Raw genomic sequence first — 21,585 nt, forward strand, 5'->3', positions numbered from 1 at the left:
AACCTTGACCAAAGTTTCGTACCTTATACAAAAGTCATCTGGGCCCTGGCTGGTGTGGCTCAGTGGATTGAGGGCCAGCCTGTGAACCAAAAGGTCACCAGTTCAATTCCCAGTCAGGGCACATGCCTGGATTGCAGGCCAGACCAGTTGGGGGCATGTGAGAGGCATCAGCAGATGTTTCTCTCATATGTCAATGTTTCTCTCCCTCTCTTTCTCCTTCCCTCTCCCTGTCTCTGAAAATAAATTTAAAAAAATCTTTTTTAAAAAACTAACTCAGGATATGAGGGGGGACCCCAAACAATGGAATTTATTTATAAAAAAGTGTGTATTTATCCTTACATGATTAAACCTTAGTCACCTTTAAAGTACTCTCCATTCGATGCAATACACCTATCGAGACTTTTTTCCCACGGCTCAAAACAGTTTTTGAACTTGTCGATTTTGATGCCTTTTAGTGCTTCTGTCATTTTTTGTTTCACCTCTCCCACACTGGCAAAAAGTTTTCCTTTGAGACCTTTTTAATCCAGGGAAATAAAAAGGAGTCGCTTGGGGCAAGATTGGGTGAATAGGGAGGGTGGGGCATGGGGTTCCTGCCATTTTTGGTCAAAAACTGCTAAACATTCAGCATGGTGCGGGCAGGTGTGCTGGTAAATCACCCCTCAAGAAGTGGGCAAATGTGTTGAAAGAGTCCAAAAAAAAAATTCACTGAAGCCAAATGCAGTCTCTCACAACAGCACCAGCTGGTACACTGATACAGATGGGTTCCTGGAACACTCACCAAACGGGAGAAGTCTGTACTACAAGGGGGCCGCCCTCCAGAAGATAATTCTGGCTGTTTTTGTGTGCCCCCTAGTAGATCATGGATTTAAATGTAAAATTGTAAAACCTTTAGGAGGAAAAACGTGGATATTTTCAAGAGCTAGACAAATAGTTCTTAGACTTGACACCAAAAGAACATTCCATAAAAGGAAAAAATGATAAATGAGACTTCATCAATACTAAAAACTTCTACTCTATGATAGGCCATGTGAAAAGGATGAAAAGACAAAGAACAGCTCTGGCCAGGTAGCTCAATTGGTTAGAGTATCATCCCAATACACCAAGGCTGCCGGTTCAATCCCAAGTCAGGGCACATACAAGAATCAGCCAATGAATATATAAATAAGTGGGACAAAAAAATTGATGTTTCTCTCTTTCTCTAAAAAATAAATAAAATTTTTTTGAAAGACAAGGAATACATGTTTGCAAATCACATATTTGAGAAAAGACTAGTATCTAAAATAGAAAAAAAACTCAAAACACAACAGCAAAAAAGCAAACTAGAAAATGGGTAAAAGACCTAAACAGGCATTTCACTGAAGATACACAGATGGTAAATACAAGGGGCAACCCCAAAAAACAGAATTACCTTATGGAGGGCAGGCCCCTTGTAGGCTTCCCCCACTAGGTGAGTGTTCTAGGAGCCCGTCTCCATCAGTGTTACCGGCTGACGTGGTTGTGAGAGGCTGTGTTAGGCTTCAGTGGGTCTTTTTTTTTCTTTTTAAGACTCTTTCATCATGTTTGCCCATTTCAGGATGGGTGATTTATGTGCACACCTGCCCACACCTCGCTCAGTGTTCAGCAGTGCCCCACCCTCCCAGTTCACCCAATCTCACCTCAAGCTACTTTTTTGTTTGTTTCCCTGGATGATGAAAGTCCTCAAAGGGAAACATTTTGCCAATGTGGAAGAGGTAAAACAAAATACGCACTAAAATGCATCAAAATTGACAAGTTTAAAATTGTTATGAGAAGTGGAAAAATGCCTCGATAGGTGTATTGCATCAAATGGAGAGTACTTTGAAGGTGACTAAAGTGTGGAACATGTAAGAATAAATACACAATTTTTTATAAATAAATTCCTGGTTTTTGGAGAGTCCCACCTCATAAGCGCCTGAAGGTATTAAGTGATGCTCAACATCATTAACCAGTAGAGAAATGCAAATTAACCTGTGATGAGATATCACTACACACTTCTCAGAATGGTTAGAGTAAAAATACCAAATGCTAGCAAGGTTGTAGGTTACTCACACATTGCTGGTGGGAATGTAAAATGGTATAGCTACTCTATTGACAGGTTCTTATAAAACTAAATATGCAATTACTACACAATTCAGCAGTTGCATTCTTGGGCATTTATCCCAGAAAAATGGAAACTTACTTTCTTATAAAAACCTATACATGAACATTCATAGAAGCTTTCACTGTAATAGCCAAAAACTGGAATTGGCTCAGATGATTTTCCACAGGTAAATAGTTAAACCATAGTACTTATGTACCATGGAGTACTTAATACTCAGCAATTAAGAGCAACAAACTATTGATACATGCAACAACTTGGAATTATGCTGAGTGAAAAATGCCAGTCCCAAAAGGTTATATACTATATAATTACATTTATATAATGTTTTGAAATGACATAGTTTTAGAAGTTGTGGACAGATTGCAGGGGTTACAGATGGGCGCAGGAAAGAATCAGGTGTGGTTATAAAGTGGTACCATGAGAGTTCCTGTGGCGTTAGAACTATTCAGCATCTTGACTAGTGGTGGATACAGACCTACACAGGTGATTAAATTGTGTAGAACTTAACACACACATGAATAGAAGTAAAACTGAGGAAGCCTGATAATATCAGTGGATTGTATCAATGTCAATATTCTGGTTATGATATTATATTATAGTTTTGCATAATGTTACCATTGAGGGGTTATTGGGCAAAGGGTATAAGGGGTCTCTTTGTGTTATTTCTTATATGATACATATCAAACTAATTATCTCAATAAAAAATTTCATTGAAAAAAAAAGACCAGCAGCTGTACCCTAAGTTGAATCCTAGTCATACTGTCCTCACTGGCCTAGGAAGACTGGTGGGAAAGGAGACTAGACAAGAGTTGTGTGCCACTTCCTACTTCCTGCCCCCACCCCAGGTGTTGCTATCCCTGCGCATTTTGCTACTAATGAAGCCCAGCGTGCTGTCCCGAGTCAGTCACCAGGTAGCCTTCGGGCTCCATGAACTCCTTAAGACCAACGCAGCCAACATCCACTCGGGTGATGACTGGGCCACCATCTTCACGCTACTGGAGTGCATTGGTTCAGGTGTAAAGCCTCCAGCTGCCCTGCAGGCCACAGCCAGGGCGGATGCACTTGATGCAGGTAAGCCTTCTCCCAGGGAGACCCACGCTGGCAGGTAAACCAGTATGGCTCCAGGGGTTGAGACAGGAAGACAGAACAGGTTATTAAGGGCAGCAGATTAAATGCCCATGGCTTCTGCCTGCTGCCTCCAGAGCTTCCTCTAACCACGGGCCTCTCCTCAGCACATCCCCAGGTTAAACAGCATGAATGCAGGTAAGCAGCAGAGAAGGCTGTGGGGCCAGGCTTTACTACTGTACTGAGGACTGTTTTCTCAGAAACTGTGAGAAACTGCCTTCCCTGACAGCTGCTGCTAGATGCCATCAGGAACCCAAATTAGCCTGCTGCCCTATTTGGTCAAGAGAGAAGCTGTCCAGACCATCCTTCAGCCCTCTGGTGACAGGGCTGAGGCTAAGCCAGGCCAAGAGAGAGAGGAGCGGCCAGTCTTCAGCACCTTCTCCTGAGAGCTGAAATCATTTCCTTGACCCCATGTCCCGTCCTCACTTTGACTCTGCCTTTCTACCTGCCGGCTCAGGGGCCCAGTCAGACAGTGAACTCCCATCCTACCATCAGAATGATGTGAGCCTGGACCGAGGGTACACTTCCGACTCAGAGGTTTACACTGACCATGGCAGGCCTGGCAAGATCCACCGATCAGCCACAGATGCCGACATGGTCAACAGTGGCTGGTTAGTGGTGAGTGACCATGTGGGCAGGGGTGAGGCCTCCCTCCTTGGCCTGTGGGGAAGACTCCTGGTCCTCTGAGAGGGCATCCAGGGAAGACCCAGTTCAAGGCTGCGCTCCAGCCCTCTGTGTACTTTACAGGTGGGGAAGGATGACATCGATAACTCCAAGCCAGGGCCAGCGCCCGGGACTGGGCCCAGCCGGCCAGGCCCTTCACCCCTGGTCAATCAGTACAGCCTAACAGTGGGGCTGGACCTGGGACCACATGACACTAAGTCCCTGCTTAAGTGTGTGGAATCGCTGTCCTTCATCGTGCGTGACGCCGCCCATATCACACCCGACAACTTTGAGCTCTGCGTCAAGACACTCCGCATCTTTGTGGAGGCCAGTCTCAATGGCGGTGGGTCACCCAATGAAGGGGCAAGTGGGGAGTAGCCATGTGAATATATGGGGACAGGGAGGAAAAGGCAGGCCATCTGTGCCCATGGACACGGAAATGTGACCTGGATCTGGCTCTGCTCAGGGTGCAAGTCCCAAGAGAAACGTGGCAAGAGTCACAAATATGACAGCAAAGGAAACCGCTTCAAGAAGAAATCCAAGGAGGGCTCAATGCTTCGGCGGCCTCGAACCTCCAGCCAACATGCCGCTCGAGGTGGGCATAGTGACGATGATGAGGATGAAGGCGTGCCTGCCAGCTACCATACGGTGTCTTTACAGGTCAGTCAGGACGTAAGTATGACACCCTTTACTTCCTCTTCTCTCCCTGCACCTGACTTTGGGAACATGGGCTGGCCAGGGACAGCCAGGACTGGGCGGAAGGGCCTAGGCCCTTGGCCACCACCTCCACAGTTTTCCTGCTATAAGTCTTTGTTTAATGTTTAAACTAAGGTTTATTTTTTTGAATAGATAATATATGCACATGGTACAAAGTTCAAAAGGTACAAAAGGGTAAACAGATAAAAGTCCATTCCATTCCTGTCCCTAAGCCACCATTCTCAACCAGAGGCAACCACTGCCACCAGTTTCTTGTCTATCCTTCCAGGGTTATTCTGTGTCTATTTAAGGCATATAAAATAGCCTTAGAAAAACGATGAAAACAAATTATTAAATCTGGCCAGACACGACCTCCCATCAAAGCCTCTGAGCCTAAGATGTGCTTCCTGGTTTGTTTCGTTTTTTGTTATTTGATGTTAGAGAGAGGGAAAGGGAGGGAGAAAGAGGAGAGAAACATTAATGTGAAAGAGAAACATCAAATTGATTACCTTTTATACACATGTGAACCAATCAGAACCTAATTTGAAACCTTTTGGTGCGCTGGATGGCACTCCAGCCAAGCTACACCAGCCAGGGCTTCTTTCTGTTCTTATAGTGAGATTAACATGATGGGGTTTTATCTACATCAGGTGTGAAAGAGAATTTCAAAGGAAGTATCTTTCTCACTGTGTAATTCAGTGTTACTACGTACTTAGTCCACATCCCTTCTCAGGTCTCCTCCACTGGGAGTAGCACCCAACTTTAGGAAACGCTGGCCAGGACTGGGCAACTAGCTCAAAGTCGAGAAGGGAGTGGTGGGAGGGGTGGAGTATTGTGCGGCTGGTAGTGGGGGCTCCCTTGAGGACTCAAGTCAGGGACAGTGCGGGGTAGGGAGTTGCATCAGAACTAACCCCACTCGTCCCCTGCCCTCCCTGTGACCCCAGTTGCTAGATTTGATGCACACCCTGCACACGCGGGCAGCCTCTATCTACAGCTCCTGGGCGGAGGAGCAGCGCCACCTGGAGACGTGTGGCCGGAAGATCGAAGCAGATTCACGCACCCTCTGGGCCCACTGCTGGTGCCCTTTACTGCAGGGTAAACCTTGGGGAAGCAGGCAGGGCAGGGGCAGAAGTGGAGCTGAAGCTTGGGAAGTAGCAAGGTCGGGACGCCTGAAGGACCCTGAGCCTGTTCTCGCTCTCAGGTATTGCCTGCCTGTGCTGTGATGCCCGGCGCCAGGTGCGAATGCAGGCACTGACCTATCTGCAGCGAGCACTACTGGTACATGATTTGCAAAAGCTAGACGCCCTGGAATGGGAGGCCTGTTTTAATAAGGTAGGACTTTCCTCTAGTCTTAGAGTAAAGTTCAGATCCTTAAGGAGAGCCCCGAATGGCAATCCGCAGCCTGCAGCATACCTTCCCTTCCGCTCGGTACCCGTCCACCCCAGCCCCTGGCTTCCTTGGGGCAAGGCTGCCAACTGACCCTGCTAGGAGATGTTGGCGATTACCCACCAGGTGCTGTTTCCTCTACTGACCAAGCTCTTGGAGAACATCAGCCCTGCAGATGTGGGCGGAATGGAGGAGACCCGGATGAGGGCTTGCACGCTGCTCTCTAAGGTACTTCTTAACCACACTACACCCACCCACTCTCCTGCCTTTTCACAAGGAGGGAAACCAAGGCTTTCGGTAGGACTTAGAGATGCAAGTAGGTGTTCAGGACCCCAGCTATGGAGACTCAGTGGGACTTTGGCACCTGGGAGGATTCTGGAATTCAGAGGGATCTAATCTAAGATTCCCATACAAGATAGGGCAGACTCCCAGCCTTGGAGTGGGATATAGAAGGCTCCTGCCTACCCTTGGCTGAAAGGGGCCGGCGGGCCATAGGTCTTCCTGCAGCACCTGTCTCCACTGCTGTCACTCTCTACCTTTGCTGCCCTCTGGCTGACCATCTTGGACTTCATGGACAAGTACATGCATGCAGGTTCCAGTGACTTACTGGTACGTTCTACCTCAGCTTGACTTCTGCTGCCTGCATCCTCTCCCACATGCTGGGAAGACTTGCTGTTTCCCCCTTGGTGGCTGCCTCCTTCTTACCATATTCCCCCATGCCCTCCCTGTTCTCATGGCCCCGCTGCCACCTGCAGTCAGAGGCCATCCCTGAGTCTCTGAAGAACATGCTCCTGGTGATGGACACAGCAGAGATTTTCCACAGTGCAGATACCCGAGGAGGCAGCCCCTCAGCCCTCTGGGAGATCACCTGGGAGCGGATTGACTGTTTTCTGCCCCACCTAAGAGATGAGCTCTTCAAGCAGGCTGTCATCCAGGGTAGGGGGCTCAGCCCAACTCCATCAGAAAGGGCCTGGAGCTCACTCGTTCTCTGTTCTGGGAGGGTGGGGAGACTGGTGGGTAGTCAGGACCTGGCTTGAAAGAAATCACTAATAGCTGCCATCTCTATTCTTTGCCCTCCCCAGAGCCCGTGCCCATGGAGCCTCATGGCCAAAAGCCTCTAGCCTCAGCCCACCTGACTCCTGCTGCTGGGGACACCAGGATACCCGGCCATCCACCTCCCCCAGAGATGCCCCCTGAACTGGGGGCCTGCGGTGAGTCCCTCTGGGCCAGCCTGCTGGGTGTTGAGCAAGAAACGGGGGCCTAAGAGGAGACCCAGAGGAGCGTGGGACTGCTGCTGAGCATGGGCTGTGAGCTGGGGGACGTGGGGCACCAGAGAGTCCTGTGTGCCGCCTCTTCCCATCAGAAATGGCAGGGCCAAATAAGCTATGATGAGCTAGCCGCTTGGGAGAAGGCTGGGTGGGGGACTTGAAGAATATGCAAAGGTTGTCATTCACGGAATCTAGTACAGACCAGACCAAAATTAACCTGAGTAGAAGTACAGCAGAGAAGGTAGCTGGGCATTGGAATGAGGTTCAAGGGAGACTCCCAGCTATTTTGCTCACGGGAATGGGGAGGAGTAATGGTGGGTATGGGAGGGAAAGAGTGACTGTAGCCACCTTGCTCTCCCTATAGACTTTGAGAAGCCCGAGGGCCCCCGGCCCGGCAACAGCAGCTCCCCGGGATCACCAGTGGCGTCCAGCCCCAGCAGGCTGAGCCCGACCCCAGACGGGCCTCCAGCCCTGGCTCAGCCCCCACTGATCCTGCAGCCCTTGGCGTCCCCGCTGCAGGTGGGCGTGCCGCCCATGACTCTGCCCATTATCCTCAACCCTGCTCTTATTGAAGCCACCTCACCAGTGCCCCTCCTGGCCACTCCCCGCCCCACAGACCCCATGACCACCTCCGAGGTCAACTAAAACAGGCCCCTCAGAGATCAGGACCAGGACGACCAGGCTGTCCCTACCCCCACCCTCCCAGTTGTCCCATGGGCCACAAACTCTTCAGGCCCAGTCCCAGCTAATACTGCTGCTACTTGTATGGGGACCTGAAAAAAAAAGAACTTTTGTAACCCTTCCCGGGACCCGCACTCAGGCTGCAGGACCTTTTCTGCTCTCCATCCTTGGGGACCCGGCCTGAGAGCGCACTCAGGTATCACCTGCAGCCCGGCAGCTTCGGGGAGGCCTCACTGTGCCAGCCCTGCAGCGCCTGCCCTCGCGCCCCTCCTTCCAGGGGCCCGGCGCGGAGAGCCGCGCCGACCACTCTGCACTTTGCTTCCCTCTCCCATCCCCACTCCCGTCAGCCCTGGGCCACCGCCTCCAGTTCTTCCTCTTTTATTGATTGGTCAGTTTGGAGAGCTGATTGGCACCATGGAGGGTGGGCAGGTGGGGCTGGACAGGGGGACTGCCCACAGGAGCATGTACATACGGAAAAACAGAACAGTGGACTTTTTATGATGTAATAAATGTCTTAGTACCATCATCAATGCCTTTCCCTCTGGTTTCTTTCTTAAACTTGTGGGCACCGTGTTATTGGGATACCCAGGCCTTGGACCTTGCACTCTGAGCCTACCAAGAGGCTGGCCCGTGTGGCCTTTGGCCACCAGCCAGCCAGATGCCAGGACGACTGAGGTCAGGAGCCCTTTACCACTGCTGCTGCCCAACCGCCACCATCAGCACAGCAGCGTGCCCTTGTCTCCAGGGATGGGCCAGGGGTGTGGGCAGTTGTCCTCTTCCTTAACTGCTCCAAGGGAGACACCTGAGACAACACAGACTGAGGTCAGAGGGAAACCAGAGCTGCGCTGCAGTCACTCAGAAGTCTTCCCTCTGATGAGCGTCATGGTCCAGGAGCACAAGGAGCCTGTGGGGCTTAGGAGGTAGGCCATCTGGCCCACAGCTGTGATCCTGTGTGTCTGGGCACAGGGCATTCATTTTGGCCCAAAACTAAGGAGGGACAATTCTTTCCACCCCGCAGCCTCCATCCATCCCAGTCACTGAACAGGATTGGAGAACCCCTCCCCTTCTCTCCCTTTGCATCAGGGTGAGGCGGGAGTGCGCATGCACGGGGCAGGCCTTGTGGCCCCTGCAGGGCGTGGGTACTGTGGCTGCGATGCAGAATGCTATATATTAAGCTTTCCCAAGTGAAGAAGCATCTGCATCATCTGGGCTTCCTCCTCCACAATGGTCCCGCCCCGCTCTGGGGGAAAGCTGGGCAGGGAGTGGTACTCTCTTGTACTACCAGCTGACCTCACGGAGAGTTAGGAGCACTCACCCTCTTCACCTGGTCCCAGGTGGCTCTGTGATCAGTCAGCACGTGGGGCTTCCCTTTGCTCAGCACAACCACCTGGATGTTGCTGGAAGTCTGGACCTCTGTAAGTGCCTCCCTCAGGTGTATCAATAGAAAAGGGCGCCTTGGAAACGGGAATAGCCTAATGTAGAAAAGCACTGACACTAGTTTCTACCTCTTCCTTTCCTTGTCCCCCAAGTAGTTCAGACCATGTCCGGTTTCCCAACCCTGACCATGGAAAATCAGGAGTATGACTGCACTTCTAATCTGCACTTTTCTGTACGAGTGCAGAAAAGCCAGGATCTATAGTCGGGTAGACACTAGGGTCCTTGGCTCGATAACAACTATGATGACTCTGTTCTACCATCTGAGCCCCACCCACAAGATCTGCCTTTAGACGCCTGCATGTGTTTTGCAGGGGTGGGAGGGTGAATAATGCTGGCTGCTGCAAACAAGCCTGAGAGCCATCCTATGAACAAAGGAATGTGACAAGCCTGTGTCCCTCCGCTGGTCTGCAAATATTAGGGAAGAAGCTGGAGTGATTGCAAACTGACCCTCTATGCTGGGTAGCAAAAACATTTGTTTTAAGTCTCATTTTGTTACAGAAGGGTCAGCTGGCTGGCATACATGACGCGTTCTTGGCAATGTTATCTCTGATAAGTTGAGGGAGCTACAAAAAAAAAACTAATGTTCGGGCTTTAATTCTCACCAACAAGAAGAGTGGCTTGGTGATGTGGAAGTGACAAAAAGCCTTGTGGGAAAGTAGTGGAATAATCTGGAAGGAAATGCTGACCTTAATGATGTTACCTGTAAGACCTCTAGGATAGCAGATTTCACAGAGTTCAGAGGAAAGCTAGAGACCTACGACACTACCATGGAGACATGACTTTGTTGGAGTCTTCAGTGTGTGTCAATATTAAGAGCATGCTCACATAGCTTTGTGTGAGAGGCATGTGCTACTCTTACAGATGAGGCAATGGCTTCAGAGACACCAAGACCCTGGGAAGTTAGGAATTTGTGACTCAACCCCAGGTCTGTCTCACTCTAAACCACATGGTCCTTCCTATAACACTTCCTCAATTTGACAGTAGTGGTAGCGGTGCGGAAACCCCCCCAGGCTGCCGGCACTCCGGACTTACCACAGCTTGCATCCCAATAAACCCATCATAAGCTGAAAATACTATAAATTGAAAATGCATTTAACGTACCTACACTACTAAACTTCATATCTTACTTTAAACATGTTCAGATCACTTACATTAGCCTACAGGTGGGCAAAATCTTCTAACACAATGAATACACTATAGAGTATTGGTTGTACACCCTCATGATCACGTGGCTGATGGGGAGCTGAGACTTGCTGCCATTGTCGAGTAAGAAAGTATCATACAACAAGCATATCCCTAGCCTGGGAAAAGATTAAAATTCAAAATTCAAAGTATGATTGCTACTGAATGCATATCACATTCACACCATTGTAAAGTTGAAAAATCTTAAGTTGAACCATTTTAAGTTGGGGACCGTCTACACATACATTTTCTGTAGCCTCTCATGAGAAATAAAAGGTTGAACATCTGAAGAAACAGGCAATATATTACTTAGTGAACTAAGAATTCACTAGAAAATGGAAAGCAATGCACACAACCAAGAATAAATGTAAATTTTCTACACACATAAGAATATCTGGAAGAATGAATCACTAAAGTTTTGGGGGAGTCAAAAGTTATACATAGATCTTTGACTGTGGGGGATGTCAGTGCCCCTAACCCCCACATGCTCAAGGGTCAACTACAGAATTAGCTCCAGCTCCAGCACACCTCACCCCTGCCCCATGAAAGAAAAAAAAAAGGAACAACAAAAAAATGTGACTAGACCAGCCCTTGGATATTTACCTTTGCTTAAGGGCTCACTGCTTGGGAGACAATGGCCTTAAGGAAGCAGAAGCTCTGAGCTCCTGTGCTTCATTTGAGAAGAAACTTTAGTTCAAGTAAGCAATTTATCACCCCTTCCTTGAAATATTCTTCTCTTGGCTTCTGAGACACTAGTTTTTCTTGGTTCTCCCTTCCCTCGCTGGCTATGCCTTTTAAGTTTCCTTTGTTGGCTCCTCCTTATCTCCAGCCTCCGAACATTAGAATGCCCCAGGGCTCAGCCCTTGTCCCCCAAGTCATTTCCCTACACTAATCGCTGAGTATTGTTGTTGACTGTCAAGACTTTAAATACAATCCATTACACTGACTTATGTCCAACTACCCACTGGGTTTCCACTTGTATGCCTCATAGCCTCTCAAACATAACAAACAAAAGGAGAAATTCTTGATTACCCCCTACAAATCTCCTCCCCCAGTCTGCCCCATATCACTAAAGGACAACTCCATTCTTCTAGGTTCTTAGGCCAAATTGACCCTGTCTTTTCTCACATTATATATCCAATTGCTCTGCAAATCTTGTTGCTTCTATCTTTCAAATCTATCTAGACTGCGACTAATCACTCTCCTCACCCGCTACCACCCAAGTCTAAGCCACCAGTCTGCTGGTCACCTCCTGCATTCTAGTCCCTTGATCTCTATACTCTCCACACGGAAACCAAATGGATCTTTTTAAAATATGTCCATCATTTTCCCTCCATTGCTCAAAATCTGCCAATGGCTTTCCATCTCATTCAGAATAAAATTCAAAGTTCTTATTTTCTCCCACCTACCTAGTTTTCTTGCTGTTCTTCAAATACGCCAAACACATTTGTATCAGCCCTTTACACCACTAGTTCCTCCACCTGGAATGTTCTTCCCTGAGATACCCACAAAATTCACTCCCTCACTTTTCAAGTGTTATCGGAAAAGCCTTTCCTGCCTGCTACACATAAAATCTTTATCACTCTTTACCCCCTTTCCTACTTTATTTTTCTTTACAACACTTAGCACCAACAAACATATTATACCTCCATTTGATTTTTATCTGCACATAAGGAACATCGTTTTCTAGAGTAGGCCCTCACTGCTCATTGATGAATGAATAGAGGGAGTTTATGGTGCCTCTGCTTTGGGCCAAGTGCTAGGGCTACATACAAAATCAGATGATCATTAGGATGGAAATCAGTGAAACACAATGAAAAGTTTCCTTCAGCCTGGATAGATGAGGCTATAACAACCGACAGTAAATTTTGAGCCAGTTAAAATTTCCAGGCCAACATTGGGAATGGTTGGAGCTGACTGATGGATATGGGGTTCATTATACTATTCTCTCCACTCTATGTTTTATACAAATTTGTAGGCAAAGAGTTTCATCCTAAAATTAACAGACTGGCTTTGAATTCTCGTTCTCTTTCTTAGCTGTATTACTTCACCTCTCTGCAACTTAATTTCTTCATCAGTAAAGTAAGATAGTATTTATCTCCTAGAGTCGCTGGGAGGAAGAACAAAAACTTACACTGAAGTACCTTAATATAGAACCTAGCACATTCCATTTGTGGGCAAGATGAAGAGAAAGGGGAAGAAACAGGAATTAGAGAGGCCAAATCAAGGGCCATAATAGTCTCCCTTTATGCAGAACTAGTACAGACCTGTAATTGCATTAGGAAGAAGGTCGGGGGAAGTTGCAGAAAAGATCTGAAACAACATCCTGTGTTGAATTGTGGGCCCAAAGTAGGTCGACATCAGGAATGGAGGTTACTCATGGCACCTCCTAAAGAGAAACTCTGCCAAGCAGAGATGTCTAGGCTCGGAGTCAGTACTTTGTAAAATCCTGTACTGACCTTGCTGCCACTAGAAGTGTGCGAGCGGACGCTGGGAACTACTGTACAAAAGGCAATTTCCTACATCGGAGGAAGTTTGAACTATTAAGACTGTGGATACATTTTTAATTCTAATATTCCAAATCTCTGTAATGGATGAGCAAAGCCTTTCCAGGTGCAGAGCTCCTGGGCTCAGTCAGGTCTGAAAGTCTGGCCCGCTGTGAGCCTGACATTTATAGAATAAGTTTTAGATCCAGATTGTCTCTTCCACTGGAGTTAGAGACTGAGGATGATTACGGAGTCTCCTTGCGACTCCAGAGAGGCCGCCAGATGGCGCCCTGGGACGACTACAAGATCCACTTCCTTCCTCTTCCTCTAATTCTTCCCGGCAGCGTGGCCCCGCTCCGGGAGGGGGACTGGAGGGTTGGGGCCCGTCAGCTTCCTCTTGGGGTTCCCCGGCTTCAGAGGTGACCAAGCGTTAGGCACAGCACAGACCGAGTAGCCGTGGGGTTGCCAGCTGTTTGAGGCAGGCCTGGATGAGTGAGGACACCGCAGTCGGAGCCCTCGGCCCGGGGTTGCGCTCATTTAACTTATCCCGCCTCCCGCTGTTTTCCCCGCTAGAGACCGCGCCTCCGGACAGTCACCTCCACTCCCCGAGCTGCGCGAATACTTTCCCCTAAAGGGCACGCCTTAGTCGCTCCCGATTGGCTGTGAGTGTCCGGAGTTAAACTTTCAGCCAAAGAAAAAGGGCATGGGGCCTGACGTAGGGAAACGTCACGGGAATTCCCCCCTCGCGGGGGCGGAAATGGGGATTTCCCCGCTGGAGCCCGGGTGACCGTAGGGGTGTCACGACCCGTCCGAGGTGGGTCGGGCCGGGAGAGAAGCCGGAACCGGAGCCGCCGCCGCGGTGAGTGGCCGGGTTCAGACCCCTGGGGGGCTGAGACACGGGGAAGGGCGGGAGGAGGGCCCGTAACTGATGGAGCCCCAGGACCGGAGAGCGGCATAAGCACACACACGCAGCGCACGCACATGACCAAGAACCAGGATACACATATCGCCATCCTTGTACAAAGACACGCGGACCCGTACGTATGCCGGCGAGTGCACAGCATCGTCCAACTACGCAGACTCGCACACACATGCACACGCAAACATGTTCACTCGTTCACAGGTACCTGGACCCATACCTTTCACGCACAGACTTCAAAGAAACGTTCACCTGGAGGATATCAAGACTAACTCAGACATGTGTCCACACTGAGTTTAAGGACGCTCACCTGTTGCACACGCATGTTGACGCCATGCACACACAACATGCACGGCAGCACATGGGCCGAGACACACTTGTAAACCTCTGATATACACACGTACTACACACGGCTATGGGACTGGGGCAGGGGCGTGTTCACCCATAGCAGGTGCGGCGTGGGAATCAACCACTATCGACAGGTTTCGGGGAGAAGGGCCCATCCCAAGGGGAGACTTTTCCTCGCCCCCTAACCCACCCCAAACCCCAAGAGACCTGCTCTTGGGGCAGAACCCCGGGGCCCCCCACTGGGAAGAGCCCCCGCCTACAGGCCTTTGGGGAGGAGGCCATCCTATAGCAGGAATGTCCCCTCAAAAGCCCCCGAGTGAATCAGCCATGGCCTCCCTCTGGGTAGAAAATCCCAAGGTTGCTCCTGGGTGGGGGAAGGGAAGGGGGTAGGAGGCGGGACTCGCCCCCCGACTAGAAGTCTCCCCGGGCCTTGAAAGACCCTCTAGTCCCCGACACCTGCCCTGGAGGGAGGAGTGGGGCCTAACCCACCCAGGGGCTTCCCTGCGTCTGGATACCCCTCTGCCCACGGAGAGGCTGCGGGTGTGCACCAGCCACTGCCGACCTGGCGCCCCTCCCGCCGCAGGGGCGTGGACAGTTGCGTCATTTCCAGGCCCGCCCCCTCCGGCCCCGCCTCCCCCTGGTATTTTCGGGACTTTCCTAAGCTGTTCTAACTTTCCTGCCCCTTCCCCGGCCCGGCCCAGCCTCGGGTCTCGCCCTCCACCGGATCTCTCCCGCCACACCCGGACGGGTGGCTGGAGGAGATCCGACCCTCCCCCAAATCTGAGCCCCCCTTTTCCCTGCACTCGGGACCTGATCGGTCTCTCCCTCCCCGCGCCACTCCCCCCCACCTCCACCTAAGGCGGGCGCCTGAAACTCTGGGAAAGAGAACCCGGCCGGAGCCACCAGACGGAACCGGGCCTAGCCCAGAGACATGGAGAGTTGCTACGACCCAGTGAGTCACTTCTGGCGCCAAAGCCAGTCGGCTGCCTCACTGCGTTTGTTTGCTTGTCTGCCGGTGGGCCGGAGGCCCCTCTGCTCCCCCTGCATCCGTAATGCCCTCAGATAGTCTCAGCCTGCCTGTTTTCAGTTTGTCTGTCTGCACCCTGCTTCTAATGGGAGCTCTGGGCATGAGGAGAGGGGGCGATTACCGAGGGCTTAGAGAGCTGGGAGGCGGAGGGCCCTGGGGGTGGCTCTGAATCAGCTGGCACCCCCTTCTGTCTGCAAACCAGGGTCTGGATGGTATCATTGAATATGATGACTTCAAATTCAACCAGTCCATGATGGAGCCCAAGGAGCCTGCCCCAGACACAGGTTAGTAAGTCTTCTTACCTCTCCTTGTCTTAGAGGGTAGGGGAGGGAGAAGCATGTGCCTTCTGCCTTGGGGATGGGCACAGAAATCCTGGATCAGCAAGGCCCCTCTGTCCTCAGCTGATGGCCCCTACCTGGTGATCGTGGAGCAGCCTAAGCAGGTGAGTGAATGGAAGGGGTGGTGTGGGACCGCTCAGCTTTGGGAGAAAATGGGGTAGTTGTAGCTGAGTGGCCAAGGAAAGGGTCACTGACCACAGAAGCCACTTTGGGTTGGGATGGTCATGGTTCAGGACAGACACTGCCAATCATTATACTCACTGCTGGCAGGGGGTGTGGCTGGCTCTGGGGTGAGGTGGGGATGGGAATCTCTCCTGGTCATAATGTCACTCTACCCTGGGACCATCAGCGAGGCTTCCGATTTCGATATGGCTGTGAAGGCCCCTCCCATGGAGGACTGCCAGGTGCCTCCAGTGAAAAGGGCCGGAAGACTTATCCCACTGTCAAGGTGAGCAAGGGTGCTGCCTGAGGGTGGGACAGTGGACAGTGTATCCGGGGTATTCCTGACAGTCCTCTACCCTCCCAGATCTGTAACTACGAGGGACCAGCCAAGATCGAGGTGGACCTGGTAACACACAGCGACCCACCTCGTGCTCACGCCCACAGCCTCGTGGGCAAGCAGTGCTCGGAACTGGGGGTCTGCGCCGTGTCTGTGGGGCCCAAGGACATGACTGCCCAGTAGGTGCCCCCTACGCTTGGCCCCCACTGGCATGCCCCTTCCTTGCCTGCCACTCCTGGCCCCACCCACCTCTCTCAGCCTAGCATCTGACCCAAGGGAGAGACTTGGGTTGGCCCCAGAACCCAAGCCCCAAGTAAAAACCAGAAAAGCTTCCTAGAGGAAGTAGGGCTAAGCTGAGCCTGGGCAGTGGGGCGGGTACCTCAGGAGGAAAGAACTGCCTGCAGTACCTCTGACTCCCTCCCCCACCCAGATTTAACAACCTGGGTGTCCTGCATGTGACCAAGAAGAACATGATGGAGATTATGATACAAAAACTTCAGAGGCAGAGACTCCGCTCCAGGCCCCAGGGCCTTACGGGTATGGTGGGGAGGGAGGAAGTCATGGGAGGTGGTCATGGAAGGAGTAGAGAAGGAGGAAGAATCCAGAGGTCACTCTGTGCCCACTACCCAGAGGCCGAGCGGCGGGAGCTGGAGCAGGAAGCGAAGGAGTTGAAGAAGGTGATGGATCTGAGTATTGTGCGACTGCGTTTCTCTGCCTTCCTTCGAGCCAGTGATGGCTCCTTCTCCCTGCCCCTGAAGCCCGTTATCTCCCAGCCCATCCATGACAGCAGTGAGTATCTTGAGTACCTGGGGTGCGAGACCTGGGTGTCAGAGGGAACATGAAAGGCAGCCTCAGACTGTGGTCAGTTAGGCCTAGGTCTGAACTTGGCCGCACCACATGCGAGCTGCATGATCTTGAGCAAGTCGTTTTCCCTCTCTGAGTGTGGCTTCTGTCTTGGGTAAATGACAATACTAGTGGTGTCTTTACCTCTTAGGGTTGTTCAGATAATGACAGAAAGCACCTGGCTCCATGAATGGGGCCATGACTCTTACATCATCTCAAGTAATCGATATCTCACCCCCATAGAGTCTCCTGGGGCCTCGAATCTGAAGATTTCTCGAATGGACAAGACAGCCGGCTCTGTGAGGGGTGGAGATGAGGTTTACCTGCTTTGTGACAAGGTGCAGAAAGGTGAGGCTGGAGCCAGTGCTGGGAGCTGGGGATGCTAGGGGTCAGGATTAGGAGCCAGGGCAACTTCAGGACAAAGGGCCTTGGAGATTCCACTAGGTGCTGTGGCCAAGCTTCAATTTCCCCTGTAGATGACATTGAGGTTCGGTTCTATGAGGATGACGAGAACGGATGGCAGGCCTTTGGGGACTTCTCTCCCACAGATGTTCATAAACAGGTACCCTAGGGACACAGCCAGGGCTGGGGAGGCCCATCTAGGCCAAGACCTCTATGACACCTTATGTCCTCCTCCTGCTCAGTATGCTATTGTGTTCCGGACACCTCCCTATCACAAGATGAAGATTGAGCGTCCTGTGACTGTGTTCCTGCAACTGAAACGCAAGCGTGGGGGGGATGTCTCTGACTCCAAACAGTTCACCTATTACCCTCTGGTGGAAGGTGGAGCTGGCCTGAAGATCCCAGGGGGGCTGTAGGGTGGGGGCTGGGCTGGAAAGTCCCAAGAACTAGAGCAGGGTACCCATGAGTCAAGTTAGGAGTGGGGAAGATCCCAGGAAGAGGTGGTCCCTGAGAGCCAGCCTGAAGGCTTTGGGGGGAAGGGTTATGCCCACCTTGGGACAGGGCTCTGGAGTGCCCCGTGCATTGGGGTTCTAACATTTCATTTCCCTCTGCCCCCAGACAAGGAGGAGGTGCAGCGGAAGCGGAGGAAAGCCTTGCCCACCTTCTCCCAGCCCTTTGGGGGTGGCTCCCACATGGGCGGAGGCTCTGGGGGCTCGGCAGGGGGTTATGGAGGAGCTGGAGGAGGAGGTGAGGGAGAGCTGGTGGCATGAAGGGCGATGGAGGAGGGACGGGTAAAAGGGAGAGAAGTGGGTGAGGTAATCTGGAAGAGTTCTGGCTGATGCCGCCTTCCCACCGACTGCTTGTCTCCACAGGTGGCAGCCTTGGCTTTTTTCCCTCCTCCTTAGCCTACAACCCCTACCAGCCCGGCGCGGCCCCAATGGGCTGCTACCCGGGAGGCGGGGGCGGGGCCCAGATGGCCGCTGGGGCGCCTGGCGGGGATGCTGGGGAGGAAGCAGCGGAGCCCTGCACGCCCTCCGAGGCCCCCCAGCGCAAACCGCATCCCCCGGAGCTGCTACAGCAAGGTATAGCCCCCGGAATTCAGGCGGTGGGGCACTGCCGATGGGAGACCCAGCCCGCGCCCACGCCCACGCCCCCTGTCGCCCACAGCCCGGGAGTACAACGCGCGCCTGTTCGGCCTGGCGCAGCGCAGCGCCCAAGCCCTGCTTGACTACGGCGTCACGGCAGACGCGCGAGCGCTGCTGGCGGGACAGCGCCACCTGCTGACGGCGCAGGACGAGAACGGAGACACGTAGGTGGGCGGGCGGCGAGGAAACGGGCTCCCAGGGTCTGGGGTCCGGGACTCGGCGTCCCGTGGAAGGTCATAGGGTGCTCTGGAGTTAAACAGACTCACTTTCAAGTCCGGGATCGTTGTGTACTAGTACTGTTCAAGGTATTTGATCTCTTTATACTTCAGTTTCATCAAGTGTTAAAGGGGCACAGTAATAGTGCTTATCTCAAAGTGTGCTCAGGAAGGAAAAAGTTCAGATGCTGCCTTGCCTTTGGAGACGTCTCAGATTGCGGAGGCTGCGGGGCTTTCAGGGCTGGAGATGCTCTGACTGGCTGGGCGTGCTAAACCAGAGTCTCATTCCCCAACCCCCAGGCCGCTGCACCTGGCCATAATTCACGGGCAGACCAGCGTCATCGAGCAGATAGCCCATGTCATCTATCATGCCCGGCACCTCGGTGTGGTCAACCTTACCAACCATCTGCACCAGGTTAGGGGCACCTATTGGTGAGGGGCTAGGGGTTGGGAGGCAAATGGGTCTAGGCAGGGGGTCGTCCTGGCTCACTTTGCCTGCATCCCCAGACGCCCTTGCACCTGGCGGTGATCACTGGGCAGACCAGCGTGGTGAGCTTCCTGCTGCAGGTAGGCGCAGACCCGGCGCTGCTGGACCGGCATGGAGACTCAGCAGTGCACCTGGCGCTGCGGGCAGGTGCCAGTGCCCCTGACCTGCTGGGTGCACTACTGCAGAGTGGGGTTCCCACCATGTCCCACCTGTTGCACATGCCAGACTTCGAAGGTGAGTTCTTTATCTCATCTGGACCAGGGGCCAGGGTGGGGACCAGGGAGGGTAAGTGGTGAGTGCCTGGAGTGGACATAAGGTGTGGAGGTCAGCTGGTCAGGGGTCACAGCTGTAAGGAAAGTATCCTGTGTCCCCAGGGCTGTACCCAATACACCTGGCAGTCCGTGCCCGAAGCCCTGAGTGCCTGGATCTGCTGGTGGACAGTGGGGCCGAAGTGGAGGCTGCAGAGCGGCAAGGGGGCCGAACAGCCCTGCATCTAGCCACAGAGATGGAGGAGCTGCGGCTGGTCACCCATCTGGTCACCAAGGTGGGAAGAAGGACTGTGGAGGGACCAGGGAAGGTGACGCACGGAGAGGAACAGCCAGGCAGTTGGTGCTGTGACCAATCACTCCCTTGCACCCACAGCTCCATGCCAACGTGAATGCTCGCACCTTCGCGGGAAACACACCCCTACACTTGGCAGCTGGACTGGGATCCCCGACCCTCACCCGCCTCCTTCTGAAGGCTGGTCGGTCTCACCCTCAGGGGCATGTGAACAAGACTGGGAGGAGAAAAAGAGGTGCCTCGTAGACCCCCCACATTGCAGTCTTTAATTCAGGCTCCCCTGGCACCTCCGTCCCCCAGGTGCTGACACCCACGCAGAGAACGAGGAGCCCCTGTGCCCACTGCCTTCACCTCCCCCCTCTGGTAGTGACTCAGATTCCGAGGAGCCTCAGAGGGACACCCAAAGTAGCTTCCGGGGCCACAGGCCTGTTGACCTCACTCGCAGCTCCAAGGTGAGGCCAGCCCGGGACTAGAAGTACCAGGGGACAGGGCATCTGGGCTTAGGGATGTGGCCCAAAGTATCTGGTACCTGGACTTAAGGACTGGGGTGGGAGTAGTCAAGGCTGAGGCTGTCTCTCCAGGTGAAGACCTTGCTGCTAAATGCTGCTCAGGACACCACGGCAACCTCCCTGACCCTGCCCAGCTGTGCAGGTGAGAGCTCTTCACTCATGCCCACCCCCAGCCCCCCGCTCACAGAGGCCTCTTCCTTCAAACCTCTCAAGGGACCTGCCTTGTGTGTCAGATTGCCATGGGGGAAGAGTGGTGCCATCTCTGGAGGTAACCGACATATCCGTGTGTATGTCCCCTGCAGGGCCAGAGCTGCCGCTCGAGGACACAGTCCTACAGAACCTGGAGCATCTGCTGGATGGGCCAGAGGCTCAGGGCAGCTGGGCTGAGCTGGCAGAACGGCTTGGGCTGCGCAGTCTGGTGGACACATATCGAAAGACAGCCTCGCCCAGCGGCAGCCTCCTCCGCAGTTACAAGGTCAGTTGGGCACTGTCCCCTGCTCCGTGCCTGGCTTCCTGTCCCGTCTCAGATCACAGGTGTTTCCTTGGCCCCCGGGCTCCTGACCCCACATCCTAATTGTAACTCTGGTTCTCATGCCTCTTCTCTCCAGCTGGCTGGTGGAAACTTGGGAGGCCTGCTGGAAGCGCTGTCTGACATGGGCCTGGAGGAGGGAGTGAGGCTGCTAAGGGGGCCCGAGGCCCGAGACAAACTGCCTAGCACAGGTAAAAGGGTCCTACCTAGAAGATCATCTGGGCCTATAGGGTGGGAGACCTAATGCCTTGACTCTTCCCTTGTGTCCACTTCCCCAGCAGAAGTCAAAGTGGACAGTGCATATGGGAGCCAGTCAGTGGAACAGGAGGCCGAGAAGCTCGGCTCGCCCCCCGAGCCACCAGGAAGGCTCTGCCATGGGCACCCCCAGCCTCAGGTGCACTGAACTGCCATCCATCCCTCAGCCCCCTCCTGGGCCCCTCTGTACAGCATCCCTACCTATTCTAGTCCTTATTTAACACCCCATGTCTACCCCTCAATTGGGGTAAATAAAGGATTCTCATGGGAAAGGGGGGAGCCTCGCCCCCTCCCCAACTCACAGCAGCACTTACGTGACTTGTCCTACCCTGGCCCCAAGCTAGGCGCCGGAGGGAAAAGGAGGTCCAGCCAGCAAGTCCAGAGCAGTTTTAATGGGGGTGGAGGCTGTACGAAGGGCAGGGCCCACTGGAGGAGGGAAAGCAGGGCCATGCTGTCCCGGCCTGT

General features: G+C 52.7%; 2 protein-coding genes across 12 annotated transcripts in view; both read left to right on the forward strand.

Moving 5' to 3' along the window:
- The window catches only part of GBF1 (golgi brefeldin A resistant guanine nucleotide exchange factor 1), a 129,411-nt gene extending 120,957 nt beyond the window's left edge, over positions 1-8,454 (forward strand). For 6 of the 10 annotated variants that reach the window (XM_054581421.1, XM_054581422.1, XM_054581417.1 and 3 more), the window contains 11 exons: positions 2,965-3,190; positions 3,702-3,862; positions 3,992-4,250; positions 4,374-4,579; positions 5,548-5,698; positions 5,805-5,935; positions 6,116-6,217; positions 6,485-6,598; positions 6,745-6,925; positions 7,072-7,200; positions 7,622-8,454. In XM_054581421.1, the coding sequence (XP_054437396.1) occupies positions 2,965-3,190; positions 3,702-3,862; positions 3,992-4,250; positions 4,374-4,579; positions 5,548-5,698; positions 5,805-5,935; positions 6,116-6,217; positions 6,485-6,598; positions 6,745-6,925; positions 7,072-7,200; positions 7,622-7,902 (1,941 nt within the window). In that variant the 3' untranslated portion in view covers positions 7,903-8,454. The remainder of the gene's footprint in view (positions 1-2,964; positions 3,191-3,701; positions 3,863-3,991; positions 4,251-4,373; positions 4,580-5,547; positions 5,699-5,804; positions 5,936-6,115; positions 6,218-6,484; positions 6,599-6,744; positions 6,926-7,071; positions 7,201-7,621) is intronic. The other 4 variants (XM_054581419.1, XM_054581420.1, XM_054581426.1 and 1 more) reach the window with 1 other exon arrangement.
- A 6,541-nt stretch (positions 8,455-14,995) lies between these two features.
- On the forward strand, positions 14,996-21,414 carry NFKB2 (nuclear factor kappa B subunit 2). 2 transcript variants are annotated; one of them, XM_054581736.1, is made up of 22 exons: positions 14,996-15,262; positions 15,540-15,621; positions 15,739-15,779; positions 16,025-16,123; positions 16,202-16,353; positions 16,605-16,711; positions 16,805-16,963; positions 17,261-17,365; positions 17,494-17,579; positions 17,662-17,800; positions 18,038-18,166; positions 18,292-18,501; positions 18,587-18,728; positions 19,080-19,194; positions 19,287-19,500; positions 19,641-19,810; positions 19,909-20,011; positions 20,128-20,279; positions 20,409-20,478; positions 20,639-20,811; positions 20,945-21,056; positions 21,144-21,414. In XM_054581736.1, the coding sequence occupies exons 1-22, from the start codon at positions 15,242-15,244 to the stop codon at positions 21,266-21,268; spliced, it is 2,706 nt and encodes a 901-aa protein (XP_054437711.1). In that variant the 5' UTR covers positions 14,996-15,241; the 3' UTR covers positions 21,269-21,414. The 2 variants fall into 2 exon arrangements, with proteins under 2 accessions (XP_054437711.1, XP_054437712.1); XM_054581737.1 differs by having other exon boundaries at positions 21,147-21,414.
- Positions 21,415-21,585: the final 171 nt, after the last annotated feature.

This window comes from Pteronotus mesoamericanus, unplaced genomic scaffold (assembly GCF_021234165.1).
Source record: "Pteronotus mesoamericanus isolate MK-2021 breed Mesoamerican mustached bat unplaced genomic scaffold, CSHL_Meso_final contig_657, whole genome shotgun sequence".
Classification (NCBI taxonomy): Eukaryota; Metazoa; Chordata; class Mammalia; order Chiroptera; family Mormoopidae; genus Pteronotus; species Pteronotus mesoamericanus.

What these genes read in the sequence shown, in the direction of transcription:
- NFKB2 (XM_054581736.1), top strand. Translation starts at nt 15,242, where the DNA reads ATGGAGAGTTGCTACGACCCA. An exon ending in GGAGCCTGCCCCAGACACAG is followed by an intron (nt 15,622 to 15,738) that starts GTTAGTAAGTCT and finishes CTCTGTCCTCAG; the next exon opens with CTGATGGCCCCTACCTGGTG. An exon ending in CCAGCCCATCCATGACAGCA is followed by an intron (nt 16,964 to 17,260) that starts GTGAGTATCTTG and finishes TCACCCCCATAG; the next exon opens with AGTCTCCTGGGGCCTCGAAT.